Here is a 25,994-nt window from a genome sequence, read left to right as displayed (position 1 = left end):
TATGACAATTCACCACGGCCAACTTATCTCTTGTAACTCTTGTTTTTCTGGATTGACTTTCTTTGTTATTGTTGGTACCATTGAGATTCATTTAACTTTTGCATTTGTTGAATTCTCTTGCATAGAGTTATTCTGTGACGAGTTGGCCATGTGAGTTGTCCTTGATGACTAATGACAACCTTCCTGCCCTGTCCATTTTTCAGAGAAAACCAAGTGATCAGACAAGGAACCTGTATTTTATTTTTTTATCCATCCAAAACCTGGGCAACATAGGGCAACATTTGCACCATCAGCCATCCTGCATGTCTAAATTTGGTTAACATGACTTAATCTAATACTGGTGGAGAACTACATTTTAAAGGCACGATTTATGATCATTTGGAAGTTTTCTCCTTTTGAGAAAGTTGATTGTATCTTTGAATAAAACTTCTGTAGGCTGGTCTATTTGACTGTAGCAAATTAAACTAAACTAATGGTTGCAGGAAATCTAAAGGGCAAAAGAGGAACAGAATGATATTAATGTTTAGAATCACAGTTGAAAATCATTACAATTCTGCAGGATTAACATAAGAATAGTCTCTGTAAAACAATTATACTTTATAAATTCTCGAAATGTAGTTTGAAAAATACAGTACAAGATTAATAAGTCAGGCATAGAGACGATTGCATATCTCATTGCTTGCATCTGCCATCTATTTAATAACTTGCACATAAAAAACAGACATTTCATTACAGCCTAGCATTTATTTTTCCAGAGATTTTTCCTGTGTGGAAGCAGAAAGCAATGGAGGTGATAGATTATACATGACAAGCCTGCATGTTGTTACACAAAGAGATTCCAATCCTCAGCGTCCTCTGAGAATTGTTCAATATTCTTGATGGTATCTTATGTCTGGGATGCCTGGGATACGGCATTTTTGATGTCCTTAGTAATCAGTCAAATCTAGCATGACATTCCCGCAGTTTTAGAGGACTCCACCTCTGTGAGATCACCTTGGGCATCCATGTACAAGGAGAAGGAGATCCTCTATTCGGATATGATCTCCTAAATGTAAGCACTTCATTCTAAGAAATGTGATGACGACTCAGAAATATTTCAAACCAATCAAATATTTTGATTATACCAATTGGTGAGTTATCCCTCCTGCTGGGTCAGAGGGCCCATTCATCAGCTCCGCTTGCCAAGTCCTCCCTCCGCTTCCCAAGCATAGCTCCTTCCTCTCCCCAAGCAGCCCCCCTCCCCAAAACTGGCCAGGAACCAAAGAACAGCGCATCTCCCTCCATGTCCCAAAGGAGTATTGAGTGTATTAAAGCGCACACTCTGGAATCAAGACGTAAGACATTTATGGCTCTAAAAGGAGCCAAAATGTTATGAAAACTTGCAGAGATCTACTAGAAGCAATTCGTTCCAAAACATCCTATCTAGAAGTGCAGGTCCCTGAATGATTAATCTGAGAGCCTGGAAAATATTTTCTTGCTTTCTGTCTTAAGTGGAGTTTTCTGGCACCGACGTCCACTCAGTTCAATCACTAATGTAATGCTTTTAGTTGCCTACTAACCCAAAGGTGAGCAAGGAAGCCCTGGCCAGACAGAATGGTGGTCTAGCTGAGGGGTGCCAGCTATCATTGTTCTCACCCGATTTCAATGGCTTATCAAGTGGAGATAAGCCACGTTTTCTACTTAGGGCATCCTGCCTCTTAGTCAAGTAATCGTGTTCAGTTTACTACCCTAGGAGCAATTGACTAAACTACAAAAACTCTTTTCTAGATTTTACTACAAAATTAAATCCATGTGTGTGCAGTGGTGAGGCTCTCATTGAGACAGGGCTGAACAAGACTAGAAACCATATTCTTGTATTCCAGAAAATAGGTAGCATATAAAATAGGTTACAGTTTCTGAGTGAGCAGGAAAGGTAGTTCAGAATTTCGCAGAACTGTGATATGGAAGTATCGGAGAGGCTCCTTCTAAGGACCTGGGAGTCCAATCCTGGGACCAATGTAGGAAGATGTTACTGCAGCTGGTCCTATGGTCTGTCTTTCAATCCCTCCATTGCCTCTCAAGGCAGCTCCATTACTCTTAGTGTTACAGCTTCAGATAAACTGAAACCCTTGTAATTTAACTCCATTCTTCCTTCTTCCATCTTCTGGGGAAACTCCACATTATTTCTACATAACACAGTCCAGCCCTTTGCTTGAAGACAGTGATCAGGTCATGCTGTGGTCTCCTGGATCTAATACCATAGGTGTGGCCTGACCCATGAAGAATTCAAAGAACATTGATTTTTCTTAATTTTGACTAGAACTTCATCTGATCTTTCAGCTGCTTCAACCCTGTTAGATACAGTTGGTAAATATAAAACTTTAAAAATAAAGTTGCTATTAATCAAATAAAGTTGGATGTTGACTATGTGCTGAATGATAAGCATCAGGTCTTAAAGATTGGTTGATGGTATGGAAGGAAGGAAGGGAAAGGCATAAGGTTATTCCAGAAGAAGAAAAATGGGAACCATTGTATTGATGACAGTGATTAAGAACGGTAGCACTAAGGCTATAACTTAAAGAGTGTGGATGTCAGGGGTAAAAGATTGTCCGACCCAGTTGGCTGGGAATTCCGGGAGATATAGTTTCAACTACTTTGTAGAATATCAAGTTAGGGAAAGTTGAGTAAGATAAACCAATGGGATGATACAATATAAGGCAAGTTTGTACCTTTGTGCCTCTTTGTTCCTCTAAATATTTTCTTTACTAACAAACTTACCAACTTTTACTTTCCCTTCCAGCAGCCAAAAGCTCAGATTCTGCTGCTCAAATCAGTGTGAGTGGTGTGTGTGTGTGTGTGTGTGTAGGGGTGTGTGGGTGTGTATAGCTAAAAAAGATAATGCCTCAGTGACAAGTTGTGCATTGTGACATTATCATCCAGATTGTGCAGTGGTGTATTTATGTCATGACTTCTGATAAAGTTGTCAAGTATAAAAGTTCTACCATTTTTGTGATGACATCATTGCGTTTTTCCTTGCTTCCCCCACCTCTTTTTTATCTTTTACATACAGAGAGAAAGAGAGGAAAAATGCATACAAGAGAGCTTTTAGTAACTCATTCCAACTTGTTTTTCTAGGAAATATTCAAAAACGCAATCTATTATCTCTGGCCTGAAATAGACCACAGTCCCAGGGGTGTCCTGTGATTTTACCAAATGTGTCTTAAGGAAGAAAAGAGAATAATACATTTTAAGATCATCCTTAAACAGGAACGAGAAGGAAAATGAATAATATTGCAAATCCTTTGCCCCTAACCACATAGATATATAAAATTATGCTGTAATTCAGCAAAGCACTTGATTCATCTATTGAAGTTGATTCCAATCCACAAAATCATTGAACCAAAATAGTTTTGCTAGTCTTTGAGATTTTAAAAGAGGCTTTGTTAGTTTGGTTTGGTTTCTTTTCATCCTGTAACCTTTAATCTGAGGCTTTTCTCTCGATGGATGTATTTTGTGTCCCACCCTTATGTTCCTTGGCTCTTTAAGGTGTCCCAGATCCTTTGGTTGGTTCTTCTCATTCAAATTTCTTTAATCTGGCCCTTTTATTTTGGCCCATGGATTCTATGTGTGCCTTCCCCGCTTTTTTGTTTCTTAGATGTTTACTTCTACACATAATCAGAGTTGGAAGGGACCTTGTAGGTCATCTAGTCCAACCCCCCGCCCAAGCGGGAGACCCTACACCATTTCTGACAGATGTCAGTCCAATCTCTTCTTGAAAGCCTCCAGGGTTGAAGCTCCCACAAGGCAACTTCTATTCCGTTGGTTGATTGTTCTGACTGTCAGAAAGTTTCTCCTTATTTCCAGGTTGAACTTCTCCTTGTTCAGTTTCCATCCATTATTCCTTGTCTGGCCTTTGAGTCCCTTGGAAAATAGCTTCTCCTCTCTGGGGCAGCCCCTCCCTCAAATATTGGAAGATGCTCTCCTGTTTCCCCTGGTCTTTCTCTTCCCTAGACTAGCCAGGCCCAGTTCCTGTAATCGTTCTTCATATGTTTTAGTCTCCAGTCCCCTCATCATCCTGGTTGCTCTTCTCTGCACTTTTTCTAGAGTCTCAACATCTTTTTTGTAATGTGGTGAACAGAACTGGATGCAGGACTCTAGGTGTGGTCTTACTAAGGCTTTATAGAGCAGTATTAGTACCTCCCTTGATCTTGATTGTATCCCTCTGTTAATGCAATTTAGGATTGCATTAGCTTTTTTGGCGGCGGCTGCACACGGCTGGCTCCTATTTAGCTGGTTGCCCACTAACACTCCAAGACCCCTCTCACAGTTCCTGCTATTGAGCCTGGTTTCACCCAGTCTATAGGTGTCCTTTGGGTTTTTCTTGCCTAAGTGTAGGACTTTACTTTTCTCTACATTGAATTTCATTTTGTTAGATACTTCATAAACATGTTTGGAGATCCTCCTAAGTCTAGACCAGAGGTCTCCAAATTTAGCAACACACATCCTTCACCCTCCACACATTCAATCCCAACACCACACCAACACTGCACTATACAGCAGAATTCAAAAGAGCTACTGCCCTGTGATAGAAGCTGTTTTTCAGCCTACTTGTCCTTGTTTTTAATATTCTGTACCATCTGCGAGATGGTAATAGTTCCAAAAAAAGGGTGCCCAGGATGAGATATGGATCTTTGAGGATGTTTTGAACTTTCTTAAGGCATTGAGGGCTATAAATCTCTTCCAAAGAGGGGAGAGGGCAACCCAGGATCCTCTAGGCAATGACATTAACTCTCTGGAATGCTGTCCTATCTGCCACTGTGCAATTGGCAAGCCCTACACAGGTGCAGCAAGTTAAGATACTCTCTATGGTGCAGCAGTAGAAGGTCACCAGCAGTTTTTCATTCAGGTGCTGTTTTCTGAGAAGTCTCGGGTAGTATATGGGCCCTTTTGACCAGGGCTGCAATGTGAGCCCCCCCAGGTCAGGTCCTCTTTTATAGTAACACCTAGAAACTTAAAACAGGCCACTTGCTCCACTCGGTCTCCATGGATAAGCAAGGACTAGATGTCTGATCTGCTCCTTCCATAGTCCACTATAAGCTCCTTGGTCTTATTGGTGTTGAGGACCAAGTTATTGTCTCCACACCACGAAAGCAACCAGTTCACTTCATCTCAGTAGGCAGACTCATCCCCCCCCGGAGATGAGTCCCACCACTGTTGTATCATCTGCAAATTTAGCAATAGTATTACTAGCGTGAGTGGGAATGCAGTCGTGCACATAAAGAGTATAGAGTAAGGGACTCAACACGCAACCCTGTGGTGTACCAGTGTTAAGAATAAGGGCTGAAGAGGTATCATTACCTAATCTGACCCTCTGTGAGTGGCCAGACAGGAAATCCATAATCCAAAGGCAGATTAAATTAGAAAGTCCAAGGTCCAGAAGTTTAGACACTAGTCTGCGTGGAAGAATTGTGTTAAACGCAGAACTAAAAATCCACAAAAACCATCCTCCCATAGCCCCCCCTGCTGTTCTAGATGAGTCAGAGCAGTGTGAAGAGTGGTGGCTATAGCATCCTCTGTAGATCTATTTTTTCTGTATGCAAAAATATTTTTCTGTATTCCTCCTTATTTTGAGTGTGGATCTCTCTCTATAAATGCTGGGAGAATGAATCCACTGGCTCTGCCCTGTAAGGATGGAAAGGCTGACTTTGTGCCTTCTTTAATATAAACACGGCCGATTCTTCCCTCTCGCCTTCATAGGATTCACCTCCAAGCCCCTCTCCTTCTTTGCTGCTCTTCTCTTCATTCCCCATCCCGGCGTCCCTCTTGCCTTGTGACAGTGGAAAGTAGGGATGGAGGTGTGACAGGGTCACACCTGCAAGAGGGGGACTCGGACTTCCCCAGGTTTTGGTCCCATTCCTCTCTTGTTGCGTCCTCTTCATGCCTTCAATCATCTTCAGTCACGCCTTGCCCCAAAGAGGATCTTGGCATTTCACATTATTGGAGTTGTGCCCCCTGGGTGTCTTCAAATTTGTTTGTAAAAATTGGTGAGTTGAAAAGGGGATTTCCTTTCCTTTTCTACCCCTCACATCAACCATATGAGGTAGGCTGCTCTGAGGGGATCCAAAGTGGCTCCCCAGTTCCCACTCACTTTTCTTTTCCATCGCCCAACCCTGGGTCTCAAAAGCAGGATTGGCCTTGAAATAAAGACATGCGTTTCTGATATAGACACATTAGCGCAATTGTGTAGATATTGAAAAGTCTCTAAATAGAGTTTGAAGACACATCAAACCTAACTGATGATGAAAGCAATATAAGAAGGGTTGCTTCACAGAAACTTAAAAAACACTTCGCAGAAACACGCAAGAAAAGAGACTTAGGTTTCACAGAGAATTAAAAAGGAATAGAAAGATGTCACCGAAAGCAATTCACCAAGTTTTATGAAGTCATGTTTGCTTTGTTATCTAGTACATTATACATCAAATGAGAAAGAAAGAATAAGAAAGAAAAATAACAATAGCTATCTGGTGGATTAAAAATAAATGCACAAATGTTTTTATAAGTTATACATCTCCAGTAATCAGTCTGCTAAGCTCAATTATTTGCTTCTCCCTTCTTCTCAACAGGACAACATTTTCAAGCTGGAAGATTCACATTTTGAAAATGGCAGAGGAAAAAGCCCTTATGACCCCAAACTTCTGACAGCTTCTCTTTTAATAGGTAAGTAGAATAAAGTAGTTTTAAACACACACACACACACACACACTCACAAACCAAAACTTCTACCTCTGTTCCTTCAAATTATTGGGCCCAGTTGGTGCAAGACAGCTCTGATCTGATTCAGATTTCAGATTTTGGAACAGGGACAAATGAGTTTGATTTACATCCAGTGTCTGAAGACAAACCAGATCATTCACAGCCCCTTCAAGATCTGAGGTTGGGTTAAAAAAAAGAGAAGTAAATGCCTTTCTGCTACATGCATGTATTGGAGAATAAATGGGTGCCTGGAGCAGGGGTCTCCAACCTTGGCCACTTTAAAACTTGTGGACTTCAACTCCCAGAGTTCCTCAGCCAGCTACCAAGGTTGGAGACCCCTGGCCTAGAGACCACATCCATACTCAAGTGCCTTTTGATGGAAGTGGATAAAAACGGCAAGGAGAAGGGAGGATCTTAGGCAGGTTCTGAAGAAGGGTCTGTTTCCTGGACTTAGAGCCTCCCAGGGAGAGCTGGGCTGCCGTATTCCTCAGCTGCCCTGTGCTGCCAATTAAAACATGCCCCACCACAGCAATCGGTGGTTTCTGCAGATGAGCGTGTGTTTCTTATCATGGGGTGCAAATGTTATCCTCTGTTTGAACTAGAGTGTGAGCAGCCATCCTGCAGAGCTTTGCACCTCCCAAAGGGCCTTTTAGGCAACACAGTGTTTACAGGTATAGCCCTAGTGTATCCCAAGTACAGGGCCCCGTTCAATGAAAGCAAAAGCTAACTTACGGGAGAAAACCATGCTGGAGGCTCCAATACTAACTGCCAGCTACGTCACATCCTCTTTGGCTCCCTCACAGCTGCCTCCAACTTCACAGTAACAGAGAGCACTAAGCTACCCTGTCAATCAGAAACCTGGGCTTGGAAGTTCAACTTCACCCTGCTGGTTCCCAGCCTAGAGCTTCACTTTAGTTCATCATGGCTGTTTTCTTCTAAGCCCACCTACGTGGCAGCCCCTCTTCAAAGTTGGCTGATCTTGAAAAGCTAAGCAGGATCAGAGCTGGTTGGTGCTTGGATGGGAGCCTTCAGGAAGTCTTCCGCCTTGAACTGGATCGGTCCTCCGTGGCCTCTTGCTTCCTTGGCAGCTTGCTTGCAAACCACCTGCGACTTGCAAGCTCCTGCCGGCCTCCCGCTGTCTTTGGTTCTGGGGAGCTGGCAGGCTGTTGCCTCAGAATAGCAGAAAAACAGAGTTGGAGGTCTTCTAGTCCAGCCCCCTGCTCAGAGACCCTCTACCATTTCAATCCCTTGCCCAATCTCTTCCTCCAGTGTTGGAGCACCCACAACTTCGGCAGGCAAGTCATTCGGGAGGCCTTACCTGACAACCCTGGGATTCGATTAAGAACAGCAACCAAGATTGCAGGAACTGCCGTCACTAAACAATGCCAAATGATGTGCTCATGCTTTAGGATTGCATCACTTAACAAGGGAAATTGTTGCCATGAGCCAAGGACTGCCTGTCAGCCAACTCCCTGCTCACAATGGCGAACAGAAAGTTGCTTTTCACAGGCTGACCTAAGGCCGTGCGCCTCCTTGGGTTTCCTTTCTCTCTGTAAGGATCTTGACTGCCTCCATTGCTGGAAAGGCCGGCTGTGATCTGGAGCCTCTAAGAGGGAAGTGGGAAGAGAGCGCCCACTGCCAACCGGTACGAGGTTACCATGAAGGCACAGGAAATTCAGAAATGATTCATAGTTGAATGTTATTTAAGCATCAGGAGGAAAGTTGAAGTATCTCTCCTCCAGATGTTATTTGAAAGATGAAAAGGATTTCAGGCTTGCTTTTTTTTTTAATGTGGCACTTAAGAAAAGGAAATAATTCTGTGTCTTAACAAATCCTTCATGCTTTTAAAAACGACACTGGGGAAGTGTGGAGCAGATTGCCTTCGTTCAGAAGGTTAAATGATTTCTGGGAACTACCCAGAGGGAGCTTTTTAAAATACAGCCCTTCCCTTTGCATTAACTTGCAGCTTGGATTTACTCAAGGTAGGAGGGAGAAACTCCTTTAAAGACAGGTGTATAATTGAGCGCCTGGAGCAGCAAAGATTTGTGGTGTGGTTTCTCAGGCAAGATTGACTTTGAACAAAAAATAGGATGGCAAAATCAGCACAAAGCCCATTATGGCACCTTGCCATGTGAAGTACACAGAGTTTAGCTTTTCATCTGCACTTACACTTATACGGCAGTGTGGTTGCCTGGCCTTCTGCTTTGATTTTTTTTAAAAATCTGGAAATATTTCCCTCGTTTTAAAAAAGGCAAAGAGTTATGAGAAAGAGGCAAAGATGATGAATCTTAACAAATAGCTTGCCTCCTCAACCTTGAAGACGTCTGGAGTTCAAGTGCCAGAATTCTCCAGTCAGTAATCTGGGGATACATTTTGAAGTTAATTAAAATCCCACTTTGATTATCAACGCCTCCCTTTGGCATGTCTGTGTGTCTCAGGGAACAGCTGGATGGGCTTCAGCAGAGATTTATTTGCTTTTAAGTTCATGAGAAGTCAATCGCTGATTTGTTCCCTGCAGTCTTTTCAAAATATATAATGAGCAGACGTATTTTTAAAAATATGTTATAATTAGTGCAATTGTAGTGCTTTTATTTAATTCAAAATATCTGTTCCTCGGTGCAGTTGCAACTGATTTTCATTCATTTCAACCGTGCTATAAAACCCCCAGTTTGGGATGAGAAATAAATGGCTAGGAGGCCTTGTTTAGCTGCCATTTATTATTGATGGGCTGTGGAAAGGCACCACTACCGTTTGCATGCCAATGTCTCTGTTTGCATTTTCCAATAAAACCTTTAAAATGCTCCAATCCAGCCACAGGGGCAGGGGAATTTTTCTAAAGCGCCTGTAGGCCAGACAAGGAATAATGGATGGAAACTGAACAAGGAGAGATTCAACCTGGAAATAAGGAGGAATTTTCTGACAGGGAGAACAATCCACCCATGGAACAGAAGCTGCCTTCAGAAGTGGTGGGAGCGCCATTGCTTGAGACTTTCAAGAAGAGACTGGGCTGCCATCTGTCAGAAATGGTGTAGGGTCTCCTGCTTGGGCAGGGGTTGGACTAGATGACCTACAAGGTCCCTTCCAACTCTGATTATCTGTTATCTATAGGGAACTCAGGCCAGAACTCGAATAGACTATAGAATATAATGTTGAAACTCTTTCTGCTACAAAAGTAGCAGAAAGGGGGCTGCTTTTCATTTCTTTCCAGCTATTCATTCGGATTATTGGAAACAAAGATCCATAGTAACGATCCGGTTGGGATCTTGGCTGAGTCAGGCACCGTTTGGGACTTTTGAGCCCCATAAAAGTGTATAAAAAGGGAAGACAGAGACTGAGAAGATTTCCTACTCTGGAGGTCCTCCAGTCAACAGGATTCCCAGAATTCCCCAGCCTGGGAGTTGGTTCACCCACCTGGGAACTGGCACCCTCGGTGGGAAAGGCTGCCCCAGATCGGTCCCTTTCCCTGCCTCCCCCATAGCTAACGAAGCCAATGAACCACCCAGAGGCCCCAGTGAAGCTGCCTCCCTCTGCTGAATCCGGTTGCTGCCTGCAAATGAGGGGGACCAACGCCTTCAAACTCCCCAGCCCAGCCCAGCCCAGCCCTCGCCACGGCCAACTCGCCATGGGACGAGAGTTACCCTCATACCAAAGAAATGGAGGAACAGAACCTTTGAAGAAAGGATGCCAAAGGGAGACAGACAGACAGACAGACAGACAGACAGACAGACAGACAGACAGACAGACACAGGCAAGTTGTCCCCTTCCATGGCCAGAGAGCCCTTGAAAACCCTGCTCAGATGGTAGAGCAAATAAAACAGCCCAAGATTGTGCAGGATAGTTTTACACACACACACACACACACACACACACACACACACACACGAGTGACCTTTCCCCCACTTTTGACAGCTCTGTGATAAAAGCAATCTTCTTGACTTTCCCTTGATTTATATTGATTTGTCCCAAACCTCTTGAGAGAGAGAGAGAGAGAGGCTGACGAGGGAATGGAGGCAAAGTGAAGTCAAGGCCAAGAGAGGCCTCGGAGGTGTTTGCTGGAGCGCCACACTTAACGAGGGCTACAATGAAGGGACGGTCTCTCCTTCTGAAAACATCAAGTGGCAGATAAAGAAACCAAAAGGATGAATTGGGAGCTGATGCAGACTCAGTTTGATCATCCTGCCTTCTGTCTGCCTTTGACCTCCTTGTTCTTCCCGTTGTATCATCGTGTCGTCTCCTCTCATAGGATTTTGCAGACTATCTGAAAACTGAACCAGCCAGGAGACGGCCGCTTGTTCAGGCACGGCAGCCACACCAGCCTCTAAAACTGGCATGGAAAACATGAGCATCTCTTGGAGTTCATGTGCTGGTTGGTTCACCCAAAGCACCTCCAATGCTGTCCAGGCCATTCATTATGGCCATGAAAACTGACTACTTGGACTTCAATAGGCAGTCAATTCACTTCACAGTGTACGTCGTGAAAGCACACACACACACACAGAGAGAGACACTACCCTACTCTATCCCCTCTTTAATGCTCAAAGGTCGAAACAAAATGAACCAACTCCGGTTCCAGTTTGTTTTCCCTCTTTGCTTTGTGGGAGGAGGCAAAGAGGATGTAGCCATTAGCTTGCTACACTAATATAAATATACATATTAATATGCATTCTCTGCTCTATAAATGTGAGTATTTGTAAGTAAAGCCGGACATGGCAGAGTCCCTTTCTCCCTTTCCAGAGGGGCTTGTGCCTCTCTAGCTAGACCGGTGCTTCCCCTCCACCCCCCGGCGGAGGTTTTCAGTGGGAAGCGCCCGAGAAGAGCCTCTTTTTCCCTCCTTTGCTGACTCTGACCTGGTGCAATTCCATGAAACGTTGCAGATGGCGAGCTCTACTCGGGAACAGCGGCAGACTTCATGGGGAGAGACTTTGCCATCTTCCGCACTTTGGGGCACCACCACCCGATCCGGACTGAGCAGCACGATTCCCGGTGGCTTAACGGTAAGTCTCCTTTTTCCTCTATATCGTCTTCATGTTCCCCAAATTCTAGCACTATTGACTTCCTTTCGGCATCAACCGGCGGTGCAATATTAAAGCGGTCCATGAAATTAATGGGAGCCGTGGATGGAGATCGTGGCCTCTATGTTCTTTGTAGGGCTGTTTCTGGTGCCAGAGAGCGCATAAGCATCATTGCTGTGGACCTCTGCTTTGGTCTCAGAAGTTGGCCTGGCAACCGGAGGTAGACTTTACATGCGTTGGTTTCCCTGCCTTCCATCATGAGGCCCAAAGCCATTGTATATTGCACACAAACTCTCATTGACATGCAAAGATTGGATGGGTCCAATAGGTCCGTTTCTTCTTCTTCTTCAGCCAGAAGGAATTGTCACCTACCTGGAGTCCGTTTCCATCTTGAGGCTCTTGAGGAAGAGGATTTGCATGCAGGATGGAGGAACAGGCCTCTAGGTCCTCCCAACAGAGGCCTTTCCAGGGGCACAGCTGACCTCCTGTCCAGCCAAAAGGGAGGGGAGAAAGGGGAGCTCTCAAAAACTGCTCCAGCCTGAGCATAGAGGGGACATTTGGTTCTGAAAGTCCATACAGCAGAATTAGTGGGATCTTTTTTTCTGAACGTAACTCAATCACACCTCAGGATGGGAGCGAAGGGGGCTTTTAAGCTCCAGGACCGGAGACTTCACCATTCCTCTCAATTCATATCTTTTCTTTGCTTTCTGCTTCACTTCCCCCGCAGGCTCCCTGTTTCAGGCACCCTGAGAAGATCAGGTTTAGAAGGATGGCATCCAACAGGAGTTCAAAAAGCCCCACCAGCTGCCACACAGTTGCAGCCAACAACTGTTGACTGTTCTCGCTCGCTCTCAACACACACACTTACCCTTAAACATGAGTAAAATAAAGGAAATAAACGAAGGTTCAACTCCATGAGAGTTTTTATGTCTTGTGGGATGTTCAGTACCTGCCATCTCTATTCTGACATTTTTATTACATTTTGCAACTGATCCTTTTCATTCCAAACATGTGAATTTTATTTGCTTTAAGCCACATCTTTATGTGCAAGTTCGTCTGGGCACCCTTGGGTTTCTCAAAATTTCCAGCTGATAGTCTATAAAGTATAAAAGCCACATCTTTGAAAACCCCTGGCTGTCGTGTGCTTACAAAGAAAGTCTGCAATTGCTGTGGACTTGTACTCTAAAGTTTTGTTTTTAGAAAGCTAAAGAAGCTGGGAAGCCTTTTAATTAAATCAGCACCTGAGCCAGATGACAAACCCACTGATTGGGAGCCCTGTAGGCGCTAATGTAATATAAATAACAACGGTGAATCTCTGCCAAACATGTGGCTCTGCTTGGTGTCTGAAAAAGAACAGTTCTGGGCAGGTTTGTGTGTGTGTGTGTGTGTGTGTGTGTGTGTGTAAGACGCATCGGAGAACCATTCCTTTTTGCCGATATTTTAATTTTTATCATCATCAATGCAGGCTTTAGGGCACCCATGGAAGAGACTCTCTGCAGCTCAGGTGAACTGGGAGGTCCAGGGTGCTCTCTGAGCTTGGTGGTTTCCTGGTTTTTCCTTGCTTTCTTGCAGGTGGAGATACTGTCTTCTCATTCGTGGTTGCTTCATTAGGCTGCTGTTTACTGCTTGCTGGATTGTTTGCCAGGTGTTGCTCCCAGTGGAAACCTTTGCTACTCTGGGTGTTGGTTGCTGGTGAGGAGGTCTTTTTGACTCTTCTGGTGTGTAAGCTTGAACACTGATTTGTCAGTGTTCTAGGAACTTCTAGGAATTCCCGACTGTTTTGGGATTTAGCTTGGCTTAGGGTGCTCACAGTTTCCCAGGTGAAATTATGGTTGATTCTGTCCATGTGTTGTGAGATTAAGGACTTTATGACGTATCTTCTGAGTACTGGTTGGTGTACATGGACCTTCCCTGTTAGTATGTCCTACATAGTGGCTGTAAGAGTCTTTACAATGTTGTAGAAGCTCTTGGTTTTTTCTTCTTGGGCTGGTGGGTCTTTTGGTTTAAGATGTTTTGGAGGGCTTTGGTTGGTTTGTGTGCTACACTGATGCCCTGTGGTTGCAATAGTTTGTTTCCGAGACATTCTTGATGTATGGCAGTGTCATCCTTTTCATAGCTTGTGTTGGTTGTGCTATGTTGGGTTGAATGGTCAACATTTTTTGATAAAGTTGCACAGGTATACTTTTATTTATTTATTATGGATGGTGTTGTGTGGCTGGCCTGTCTATTGTTGCTGTTTGTAGTCATCTGAATAATGTTCTTACCTGGCTTCTCTGGTGGGAGGTTGGGTTGCCGCTTCCATTCTAGAACAGAGTTGCCAGCAATTACATCAGTTTGTCTGCCATGGAGAGTCCCTATAAGGCGTGAATCAAATTAGCTGTTTCAGTTGGTCGTCCTAGGAGGAGAATCTTCTGTGGGGGCAGAAACCAGGAGTTTGGTAGCACCTTTTTCAGACTAAATCATTTTATTAAAAGGCGGGAGCTTTCAGGAAGTGCCAGAGCTCCCTGTCTTTTGGGGGCCACCCCCCATTTTTTTTCCTACCAAAGGACACGTGGGACATTTGGGAGCTTATTATGAGCTTATTCCTCTCAGTTGCTGTGGTGGTTAAGCCAACCTCAAAGCATCAGGTCATCATCAGGCAAACAAGAAAGAGCACCCACTGTTTGATGTTCAAGAAGGTAGTGATACATGGTAGGAAGTCAGGCAATGCTCACCTACACATTTCAAACTGCCCCACACTGCGATTGTTATCATAAGGGAAATAATTTGTGGAAATTTTGTCAGAAACCTGGACATCATCACAGAAGGACAATTTGCTAAGGGCCTGATGAGATTTGCACGATTCATTTAATGATTATATTACTGCAATTTACTACTGTGGTTTGCTGGTCTTTAATAAAGTTTTGTTGTTGTTATTGTGGTCTGCATAAATGCTAAATTACAGCAGGCTCCAATGACAGTCATCTGTACCAGTGGTGGGAATCAAAATTTTTTACTACCAGTTCTGTGGGCGTGGCTTGGTGGGCGTGGCAGGGGAAGGAGACTGCAAACTCTCCAGTCAGAGGTGGGATTGGCCGGTTCAACGAACTACTCAAAATTTCTGCTTGGTTTCTCCAGAACTGGTCAGAACCCGCTGAATCCCACCTCTGGTCTGTACTGAGAGCAGCCCTGTCCAAGTGGACGTTGAAGGTGCAGGGCACAGAAAATATCTTTTAGTAGTAGCTAAGGATAAGCACTCGTTGAATTCATTAAACATGAATTAGATCTGGTGGGTAAGGCACCAGGGCTAGAAAGCAGGAGACGGTGAGTTCTGGTTCCCCCTCCCCTTAGGTATGAGGGCCAGCTGGGTGACTTTGGGCCAGTCTCTCTCTCTCAAACCACAATGCCAGGCTCAGGTGACAAGGGAGTAAATCAACACCTGCTTCAACCAATGGATCGACTCTCAGTTAACCAGAAAAAAGTAGATCCCGCCCTTCTGGGAAAATGTTGGGAAAAACCCTGCAGCTTTTCATTAATTTCATGACGTGCATGAAGAAGCAGGACTAGAAGCAACAGCAACAGAAGCTACAGAATAGGGGGGGGATAAAGAAGGCCCCGTCACATCTGGACTGTTGGCAAGTGGGCCCGGAAACCCAGTTTGATCATGGCTTGAGTTCGCCAGGCCAGCCACTTTGCAGCCATGTTCTCTCGTTGCAGAACAAAGCCAAAGGCTCAGTGGAAAAATTTTCCTTTACCACATTTGGAATTCATTCTCCCCAACGATCCTCATTCAACAAGCGCTTTGTCTCCCAGAGAAGCCACGGGTGCAGCCCCGGGTGCCTGGCAGCTCAGAAACATTACCCATCCATCCATCTAAATCTGGATCCCGTTTGTGTGTTCCTGGTGGTTTGGCTAGCCTTAAAAGCAAAGTATACCTAGTAAGATTAAGGTTTCCGGTATTATACCATTCACACCGGGGGAAAAGTAAGGGCTTTTTGTTTTTCCAGCCTCATGCACCGTTTATCAAACCCCCCAGGAAGGAAGCTGTAGAAAGAGGGCGGTTAGGTTTCAATCCTTTGCTGGTACCCTGTGAGAATTCTAGCTTTAGGTACAACCTTTATGCCCTCTGTTCTGTCTGTTTCGCTAAGTATAAAGTCCCCTGCTTGGTTCTGTGCCACCCTGCTCACCTATTTTCTTTTCACACACAAACACAGATAAGTAGAAACACAAATGGGATGCTAGTGCTAGTATTGTCTACATAGCTGATTGCCATAGGTTAAAGATTTTAAAATACAGTTTTAGCAGTTTTCAAATAGCTTTAAAAATCGGTGCAGTGCTAATTTGGCTCACGTGGGACCTGCTCAAAAGCTTTCTGGGAAGAAGAAGCAAATGATGGTTGGAACTCAAATGAAAGAAACAAAATTACCAAGCACATCTAAATTATATTAAAGTAACCAAAAATTATTTACAATCCCCAAGGCCTGTCACAACTTTTGAGCACCCCTAATGTCTGGAAATTGTTTGGAAGTTGAAAAATCTGAGATGTCAAGAGTGCAGGTTGTGCAGACTTGAAAAAATTAATTCAGAAAAAATTGCTTTGAGCCTTGTGTGAGGAATGGGCAGCTCAACAAGGCAACTTTCTGCCAGTTTTCAGAGTTTTGTGGCTGAAAACTGTTGTCGCAGGAGGATGTTTATGTTCGAGTAACAACAAATGTAACTTTAAAGCAGCTGCAACATCTTGTTTTCAAACTGAAATCTGGAAAAAACGGTACAAAGCTTTAACGAATAGCAGAAGTCCAAAAACATTTCTGCAACTTACTTGTGAATTGTGCACTCCCTTTATTTGGATGTAGAAGTGGGCCAAGAGGTAATTAGAATTATAGCTACATATATAGTTGATAAAAACCTTCATCTTTTTTTGCCCCCAAATGGTTCAGAAGTGTGTGCGCTGACACCTCTCTTTTTATCCCAACCTTTCTCCTCTTTCCTTTTTCTCTCCAGGTGGTTCGAGGGGGGTGGGGACCCTCCTGCCTTTCCCGGTTCTATCAAATAAGGCAAAGGAGGTGGCAAATAAACTGAACAAAGAAATAAACACAGTGATGGAAAAATACAACTTGCAGCTAATCAAGCTAACTAAGCTAGAGAGAATGGTTGCTCAGAACGAGCCCTTTCCTAAAGAGGAAGGCCTCAATCAGCCTTCCAGGGGATTATCAGAAGAGTGGAGGCGTTTCCCTTGGAGGAGAGGCTGGGAGCCCACAGAGCCTCCAGAAGCTTCTCCCGATCCCCGAGGTTGGTCTTCCAGCTGAGCAAAGGAGGAGGAGACATTGATGGGCCTTAGGCTCTCTCTGCCCCCTTGTGACAGGCCTCTCAGGGAGGAGGCATGGCCTGACCCAGCCTCCGCGGGAGGATTTCTGCTCCCAGGACTTCGTGGCCATGGGAATCGAACAGCCGACTGCCTCAGCTGAGGGTCTGTGTGGGGTGGGAAATAGGGAGGAGAATTGCACAGAGAAGGGTCTGGAAGGGTGGCTGTCCCAGGAATGCCACTCCTCTCCCAGCCTGGTCACTCCTGCTGACTCCAGTCTCCGGACTGGAGCTCTCCCTCTGTGGAAACTGGGGCCCGTTTGCAAATTCATCCGTTCCTGGCAACAGCCTGATTATCAACCCGGAGCGCGTAGAAGGGCAACAGTCGGATTAGCGCATGTGGCACAAAGGCGCAGGGAGAGCCTTTGGGAGGGAGTTTGCCCAAGAGAGACCAGGGTGTGAAGGGAGGGAAGCAAACGCTCCTTCGGAGGCGCCGTGGTGGAGGTCAAGGGCGATCAGACCACAGCGCATGGGCCACAAAGGAGAGGGGTGAGGAGGAAAGCCCTTGGCTCCCGGGGGGAGGCCCAGAAATCAAACCACCTGACTGAGGAAGCTCCGTTATGGGGCACACACGCAGCCCCCTTAAGCCGCCAGTCCTGTTCAAACAGCAGCCCACTTCCCCACTGGGAAATCCCAGGTTTGGAGAGCCCCGTGGCTTCCGACTGCAAACCAGTGGGCATAAAATTGCAATTCTAACGTAGCTTCAGGCTCTGGGGGCTGTTGCGAGGTTTACTAAAGAGAAGATACTGTATTCCCCAACTGCTCAAATTGCTAGCTACCTGCTATATTAAAATAATTATGAAAATAATTCCACACATCATTCATTCTGCAAGTTAGTTAAAGGCGTATATATCATTCATTTCTTTTGTGTTTTTAGGGGTTCTTTTGTTATTGCATAATTTCATTGAATGTATTGAGGTTGGTGTGATTTTATGGAAAGAAAGGTGTTTTTTAATATAGTTTCTTCTTTGGAGTATGGATTATTATCCGATAGTAGAGATATAGATGCTTCGGGTCTCCCCATAATTCTCCTGAGTGAATCCAAACAAAATTTCCAAGCTCTATATGGTACTTTAGCACCGACCCGGGGGAGGGCTGGGGAATTCTGGGAGTTGAAGTCCACACCTCTTCAATGATACTGGAGAGGAACCTTAGATGCAGCTGTGGCTTGTTCCTGGAAAGCCCCAGCATCCTTTGCAGGTCCCGGATGTGCTCCACCAACCCTCTTGTGTGCAAATACACTTATCTTGATTGGCAAGGAGATCAAAGGCTCCCACCGGGGTCCCATGCAGGAAATCAGAGGACAGGAATGAGAAGAGAAGAAGTAGGAATCGGATGGAAAACATCGCGGGAAGTGATAGAAAGAAGATATGGGAGTGGAAAGGCAAATAGCGTGAGCTTTGAAGAGTCAGAGTCCTGCCTAAGAGGAAGATGGCAGGGAGCCCCGTCTCTCTCTAGACTTTTCCATTATGGTCTGACAGTGGTTGGAAGTTACGCTGCTGCTGCACTTCACAGCCCAGGAAGTTCACCCACAGTGGCGCTGTCAGGATGAGGCATCTGGTGATTTATTTCCTTCCCTGCACAGCTTGTCTCAGTTTTGTAAAGAAAACGTATTTTCAATTACTTTAACGGCAAGATAAATGAAGTAGAAGAGGACAGTGTGATTACCTATCTGGAGGAATATTTCCACTTTAGAAAAATAACCCCTTCATTTCTAGCCTGTAAGAGTGCTACTTTTTCCACACAGCCAAAGAACTGGGCTGCAACATTCGGATTCGTTGTTGTTGTTGTTGTTGTTGTTGTTGTTTTGCAGAAACCTTCCCTGTTAGTTGTGTTATCTGGGAGGTGGGATTCCTAGTTATATCTAAATAACGATTTTATTTTATATTTCCCTCTCTGCTTTGCCCTTCCTTTTTTTTTAACCATCCTTAAGTCTCAATTTGCCCTCCCTCATCTTTAAAAAGGGGGACTTGATCTACAGTGGGTGGGGGCTGCCAGGCTGCTGCCTGTTTTCCATTCCGTTGTTTCCCTTGCCTCCGATGGGGGGGGGGGCTGAAATGCAGAACCCCCTGGCATCAAAATGTACCCAGGACGGACAGCTGGTCAGTGAAGGTAAAGTTGCTGAGAGAGGCCTCTTCCCAGGGATGATGAGAGGCAGTTTCTCAACAGTCCCTGGTCTGCCTGACAGGACGGCGCTTCTGTGGGAACCGCCCAGGTCCTCACCTGGAGAGAAGTTACTATTATTACCTTTATTGTCAGAGTATAACATGTGTACAATGAGATTGGCTGAGGCTCTCTTCATGCACCCCCCCAACACAACTCCCAGCGAGGACAGAAGTCCCTAACCCAGTCCCATTCACATTACACCAGGTGACCTTGTTGCACAAGTCCATCCTACTATGTTGACATGAAGGTATTTTCCGTCCAGGAGTCTGACAGCCGCGGGTAGAAACTGTTCTTCAGCCTGTTTGTGCAGCTGATGGCAGGAGAGTGAAGAAGGACTGGCCGGGGTGTGAGTCGTCCCTGAGGATTTTCCTCGCTCTTCTAAGGCAGCGAGCCCTAGCAAGGTCATCTAGGAGTGTCAGGGAACAGCCCATGATGTTTTGTGCTGTCCTCACCACCCTCTGTAATGTCTTTCTATCGGCGGCTGTCAAGCCAGCATACCCCTCCGTCATGCAATGTAGGAGGATGCTTTCTATTGTGGACCGGTAGAAGGAGGCCATCAGTCGTTGCTGCACTTTATTCTTTTGCAAGACCCGGAGGAAATTGAGTCTCTGTTGGGCCTTTCTGGCCACCTGGGTTGTGTTGATTTTCCAGGTGAGATCTTCGTTAAGGTAGACTCCCAGGAATTTAAAGGAGGAAACTTTCCACACAGCCCCCCTCGATGTAAAGTGGGGCAGGTTCCTCTCTCTTCTTCTGGAAATCAAACACCATCTGTTGGATCTAAATGTATTTTTCCAAAGGGAATCTGTTGAAATCATTTTCCCCCTTAAGCTGTTCATCCTGGATTTACAAGCAGACCAGGGCCAGCCTTCCCTCAATAATGACAAGGCCCCAGGGATTCTTCCTCTGGGGAAACGGGAGGCCAACGTACCCCGATTACGAACACTGAAAACTCACCCATATTAGAGGATCTACAAAGGTGTGAGAGTGGTAAGATTTCAAAGAATGCAGCAGGGTTTGTGCAAGACAGACTGTTGTGAACTATAATTCACCTTTAAAGTACAAAGAAGAAGAGCACACCTGTAGTGACAGGAAGATGGATGGAGCGATCAGGCACCCAACTCTCTTTCCTTCTTTTTCAGGGTAATTCTGCCCAAATTAACCTCACTCCCATATACATACATACATACATACATACATACATACATACATACATATATTTAGCGGGGGGGAGTCAACAATATAAGAGATCCATCCATAAATAATGAAACTGCAAGCTAAAACACTGAGGTTTATTCCTCACATTTTTACTGCTAAATTAAATTGGAAATTACACATTCTGTCGACATGAATACCAAGCAGGGCTGTCATAATTGATGCAAAAACACTGAATACCAAGAAGGGTAATGAAGATTATTTTTTTGTGCTCATTTCTGCCAACTGTTGTTTCTATGCTGTGATGAATTTCAGTTACATGACAAGTTAGTGTAAAAAATAATAATGAAAGCAAAACAAAATCGTTCAAGCAGAGCTTATTTCAAACTTTACTCTGCCATGGATTTAATCTTCCTTTAATAGATTTTGTGTCAAATTTGTCTACACTAGCTGCGAAAATTAATTATAAGCTCCACAAAAATATATTCAATGTGATCCCAGATTCGTAGCTGTCTTTGTCTCTACAAAGTATTGAACATTTAAAATGCAGCAAGGAACAGGGAGGAAATATATCTGAAACGAAACATCGGGAAGTAAAGAATCAGTGCTTAGACGGGTGTAGAAGTACTTCATGTCTGCTTGTCTGGGCAGAACTTCCCTTCCACCTTCCGCCTCGCCTGAAAACCCTTCATGATCTCAGGTATTGATGCAAAGCCAGTTTAGTTTTTGTACTCCTGTTCAAGTTGAAGGGGTTAAGTGCATTTCCCCCCACGCTTCCCCCCACCCAGCTTTCAGTCTGTTTAGGAGCAGCACCAGTCATTCCCATGACCGATGATCTTCCAGGGCTGAACACCCGGGTGAAGAAGTCAACAGAACGTGTGCACATACATCTGTCTGGAGAGGTCCCTGCAGTTTTCATGGCAAGAGTTCGGAAGGGGCTTTGCCATTGCCTCCTTCCTAGAGGTGAGAGAGAGAGAGAGACTGGCTCAAGATCACCCAACTGGCTTCGTGCCTATGGCGGAACTAGAACTCCCGGTTTCTAGCCTGACGCCTTCAGCGTCACCCCAAACTGGCTCTCTGAGCATGACCAGGCCTCTTGATTCCAGTCTAGCATCTAACAGTCTCTCACCCAAGGTATTGGTGCCTCTGGGCCCAGACAAAACCTTAATGGAACTCCAACGGAGGGTCTGGGATTGAGGCTCCCAAACCGACAGGGCCAAAATGGCAGCTTCTCCGTGGACCCTTCCTAGCTACTTCTGTGAGATCCTGCATATCTCACCCAGGCGAACTACCTATTATGGAGACTATACTGGCCTCCTACACAAAAACTATCTGGGCTTCTGCTAGGATACAGAGGTAGGGTCAATAGCCAGTGTATTGCTGGGCTTCCCATTGTATCACCCATGACGTCTGGCATTCATAAGCCCAATTTTCAGAAATCTTAGTTTTCTTTCAATCAAGAAATTGGAATCTTCCTTCGACAGCACCTAATTCAGACAAACCATTAGCAATAGCTCCAAAGCACTTAGACGTGTATACTGTTTCACGGTGCTTTCCAGCCCTCTCTGAGTGGCTTACAGAGTCAGCCTCTTGCTCTCCCAACCATCTGGGTCCTCATTTTACCCACCTTGGAAGGACGGAAGGCTGAGTCAACCTTCAGCCGGTCAGGAATGAACTGCTGGCTGTGGCTACTGAGCCAGCAGTAGCCGGCTCAGTAATACTGCGCTACCCAGGCTCACTGAATAGGTTGCCAAGTTTCCTGCAATGGCCACGGTTTGCAGAAGCTGGGTGACATCCTTTTTTTTGTCATTAATTATTTCAGATCGTTTTGTTTTCTTTTTGTTCTGTATTTTAAATTTAACAGTTGTGTTCTATTGGTATTTCTGAATTTTAAATTCTGTATGTCTCTTTTATTGGTCTGTTTTGGGGCATTCTTGTCTTTTTTGTGCCACTATAATTGCATGCAGAGCTGAAGGAAAAGGAGATGGTCAGTGCTGGGGGTAGATTGTTGGCATATATGGGAGGCAACCGAGTAGATCATACACAGGGCACTCCTCTCTATATGGGGTGCCTGTTTCATATTGTGTGTACACTCTCAATTCTTAAGACGACAAGTGAACTATCCAGTGGTGCCCACTGAGAAACATCACCTGAGCCACCAAAGGAGGTTACGGACCTTTGCTACAATAACTGAATTCGCCAAATTGCATGCAAAAATCCAGCGACCTTTCACTCCTGAAGATCAACTTGGCCCTGGCCAAATTCTTTAAAGTTCTGTGTACACATTCAGATTTCCTCTTTGCCTTTCTTGTTTGGATTCCTGATCTCTACGTGGCAAAGAAAATTGTCTCCTTAAAATTAAACAGGCTGAGCAGCTGAGAAGAACTATTTTGTAAGGAATCTAATTTACTTGGAGAATTACATATAATTTCACACTTCATTTTTTTTCACTTCATCGTATAATTAGTCATTACCGAGAATCAAAACTATTGTTTTCTGCTTAAGAACAAAGGCCTTGAAAACTGCTAATTATACCACAGCTCAACATTTTCGCCTTTCTTTCCTCTTAATGGGCTTTTCTGAATATGGAGCTTTGCGTTTGTCAATTTTCCAAGGAAAGAAGTTTTTTTTTCCTTCTCATAAGAAGCATTAGAACAAAAGAAAAGATGCTCATATTACTTTGAAATATGTATACAATCTCCCTTCACTATACATTTACCAAGGAGTTTTGGCTAATTGTACATGAATGACACTCCCCCTGATAACAGCTACAACCGTTGGTTCCAAGCAAACAAATATGGTCTTGTTAATTCTATTTTTGGTCTTTCGCAATTTCTAATTCAGTAGGGCTTTTCTCAAGAATAAATCTGAAAATAGCTCCTGAATAGTGGAATATTTTGAGCCAGTATTTGCCTCAAGAGTAACGCCATGTTACTCTGAACAGAAATGGTGAGACATTTTAACAGAAGATCCACTTGATCGGATCATAATATAGGTTGAGGATTGGAGCGTTGGGTGGCTTTTCTGTTTGACTTTGGGTTGCTCAGGATTTGCGTCTTGCCTTGTATTTCCCTCAGGACTCAGACAGCCTCTAAATGGCATTTTATTTTACAACACTATTTCTTGCTTTGTTTGAAGAGAATTTTTAAAGGTCTATATCACTTTAACTTCATATTCCCTGGAGACAGTCTTTGATTTTAGTCAGATGTTTCATATTGCACTAGTTCATGAATAGATGCAAGCTTTCTTGTTAATGTGCTTTTTAGGATTTGGATTTGGATTTGGATTTATTACTTCAACACTTGTTTGTAGCATTTAAACATTCACTCCATTGGACTGAAATAATATAAAACACATGAGCTAATAATTTTAAAATGAATTATCTTAATTGTTTTGGTAGTGACCTACAAGTTTTAGCCTTCTGGCAGATAGCTTTCCATAAAAGAGTTTTCCCTCATTAAAATGTTTTGGGAGATTTACATGCTGATATATATGTGTGTGGATATCTCATCGTAGTTTTGAGAGGAGTATTTTGTTTGCTTTTTCTTTAATCATTGCAACAGAAAAAGAAATGCTCCAGGGCAGAACAAAGAGTTCAACAGGATACTGATGTTGGACAAGAAACTGTTGGGAGGCAACTTCTCTTTCATAGGCTATTTAGTTATGGGGAGTGGGAACTGGGGTCTGCCCACCCCTGGCAAGGAGACGGAAGAGATGGCATCTGCTGGCCAGAAGACCATCTTCGTCATCATCATCATCCATCATCATCATCACCACCACTGCAACGATAAACAATTACGTCTTGCTTGCTTCCCCCCCCTCCCCTTTGTTTTTAGTATTTCTTTCTCTCCCTTAAACTTAGCCGAGTTCTATTTCCAGCCTCTGCCCTGAGATCAGAGGCCGGCTGGAGCTGAGAAAACTCACCAGCCTGCTCTTAAAAGCAACTGGTGGCTTCATCCTCCTTTGATCAGGCTTAATCATGTCGAAGAAGGGTTGGTGTTGCTTTAAAAACCGCCTTTGTTATTTTTAGCACACTTCACCACAGATTGAAACTGGGGAGGGGAAAGATTTTGTCAACTCTGTAATTCTAACATTGTTTTATTGGGTTGGTTCTTTTTTAATACATATCAATCAATTGTCTTCTCCGCAGTCTAGTGTGGTTGATGAAAGCTGATGTATAATTGACAGCTCCTTACTCCTGCTGTAGTCTACTTTGATAAATTGTTCTACAAATCTCTCTCTCTCTCTCTCTCTCTCTCTCTCTCTCTCTCTCACACACACACACACACACACACACACACACAGTTTAACAAGATCAGGATTAAAGGGAGTGAAACGGAAAGTTGCTGGAAACAGAGCCGAAGTGGGATTCCCACCCCACAAAATAATCTGATTGGCCATATAGAGAAAAGAGACCTGATGAAAGAGAAGTCTGGATAAAAGAAGTTTTGTTGTTTTTAGCCTTATTTCACTTTTCTGTTTGACTTTTTAATGACTAAAGATTTATGTTATTCATATGGATGTTGCTTTTGTGGTTTTATTTGACTGGCTATTGCTTTTGTGATCTTGTGAAAGGGGTACAATAGAAACTCTTCAATAAACAACCAAATAAGTCTTTTCATGGTGGAGAAGATTCTTAAAAGTCTCTGAAATGCACAAAACAATCTTTCCCACAAACCACATACCCCAAATGTTGAAGGAAGGTTGCTTAGAACTCTCAACAGCCCATCAAGATCAAACAGAACAGGGCAAAAATGGGGCCACTAAGCGTGCCGGCTGAAACACCCTATATAGATTTGGAGCCATTAAGTTTCTGTAAGTTCAAGAGAAGAGCCAGATCAGAGCTAAGGAGCCCATCTGCTTAATAATGCCGTCCTATACAGAGGTGCTCAAAAATAAATGGTGCATAAGGGAATTAAACTCACCTACTGTAAAGATGGGTTTGCAACCTACCTGGTGTCTCATTTGTTTTCTTCTGTTGTGCAGATTCCAAGTGTTATTTGTAATTCTCATTACAAAAAGCTTTTATACAGCCCTGAAGATGTTACCTAGTTGGGTAACGAAAACTCTGCAAGGAAACAACCAAGCTCAGAGAGCATCAAGAACGCCATAATTTGTACTTATGTTTTTACATGCATTATATGTCTTGAAGAAACCCATATAAATCCATGAAAATCATATTATTTATATTCGTACTATGAGAATTCAGTCCAATTTAGAATAGTTTTTTTAAAAATCTTATGTACATAGAAACTTTTCCCCTCAATTCCTTAGCGCTTAAATCATAGTCAGATTCTTCTCAGACTTAAAATTGAATTAATGAGAAGTGAACTCCTCAAAAAGAATGTTTATTTTCCCACACACTTGAAATTATCTTACAGTATTTGCTGTCTCTTCGGCCAGGGAAATGTAAGATCAATTTTAGAACTGAATATGAAGCATTGCATAGTCCTGAAAACTTCATCCATTTCTTTCCAGGTCATTTATATCAATCATGGTTGAAATAACGTCCAAGAATATGGTGAAAGTTAAATATATAGGGGAATAAACAAACTCCAGGAAGTTGGGCACTGTTGGGCTTTAGTGCTTAGT

General features: G+C 43.9%; 1 protein-coding gene across 1 annotated transcript in view; it reads left to right on the top strand.

Moving 5' to 3' along the window:
- SEMA3A (semaphorin 3A) overlaps nt 1-25,994 on the top strand; it is a 128,181-nt gene that overhangs the window by 81,567 nt on the left and 20,620 nt on the right. Inside the window, exons 5-6 of the mRNA XM_087969182.1 lie at nt 6,603-6,696; nt 11,607-11,726. Coding sequence (XP_087825308.1) covers nt 6,603-6,696; nt 11,607-11,726 — 214 coding nt within the window. The remainder of the gene's footprint in view (nt 1-6,602; nt 6,697-11,606; nt 11,727-25,994) is intronic.

The sequence above is a fragment of the Notechis scutatus genome, chromosome 6 (assembly GCF_049901735.1).
Source record: "Notechis scutatus isolate UNSWTSFEM ecotype Mainland chromosome 6, rNotScu1.2, whole genome shotgun sequence".
In the NCBI taxonomy this organism is placed as follows: domain Eukaryota; kingdom Metazoa; phylum Chordata; class Lepidosauria; order Squamata; family Elapidae; genus Notechis; species Notechis scutatus.
This window is presented reverse-complemented; position numbering and strand designations above follow the sequence as displayed.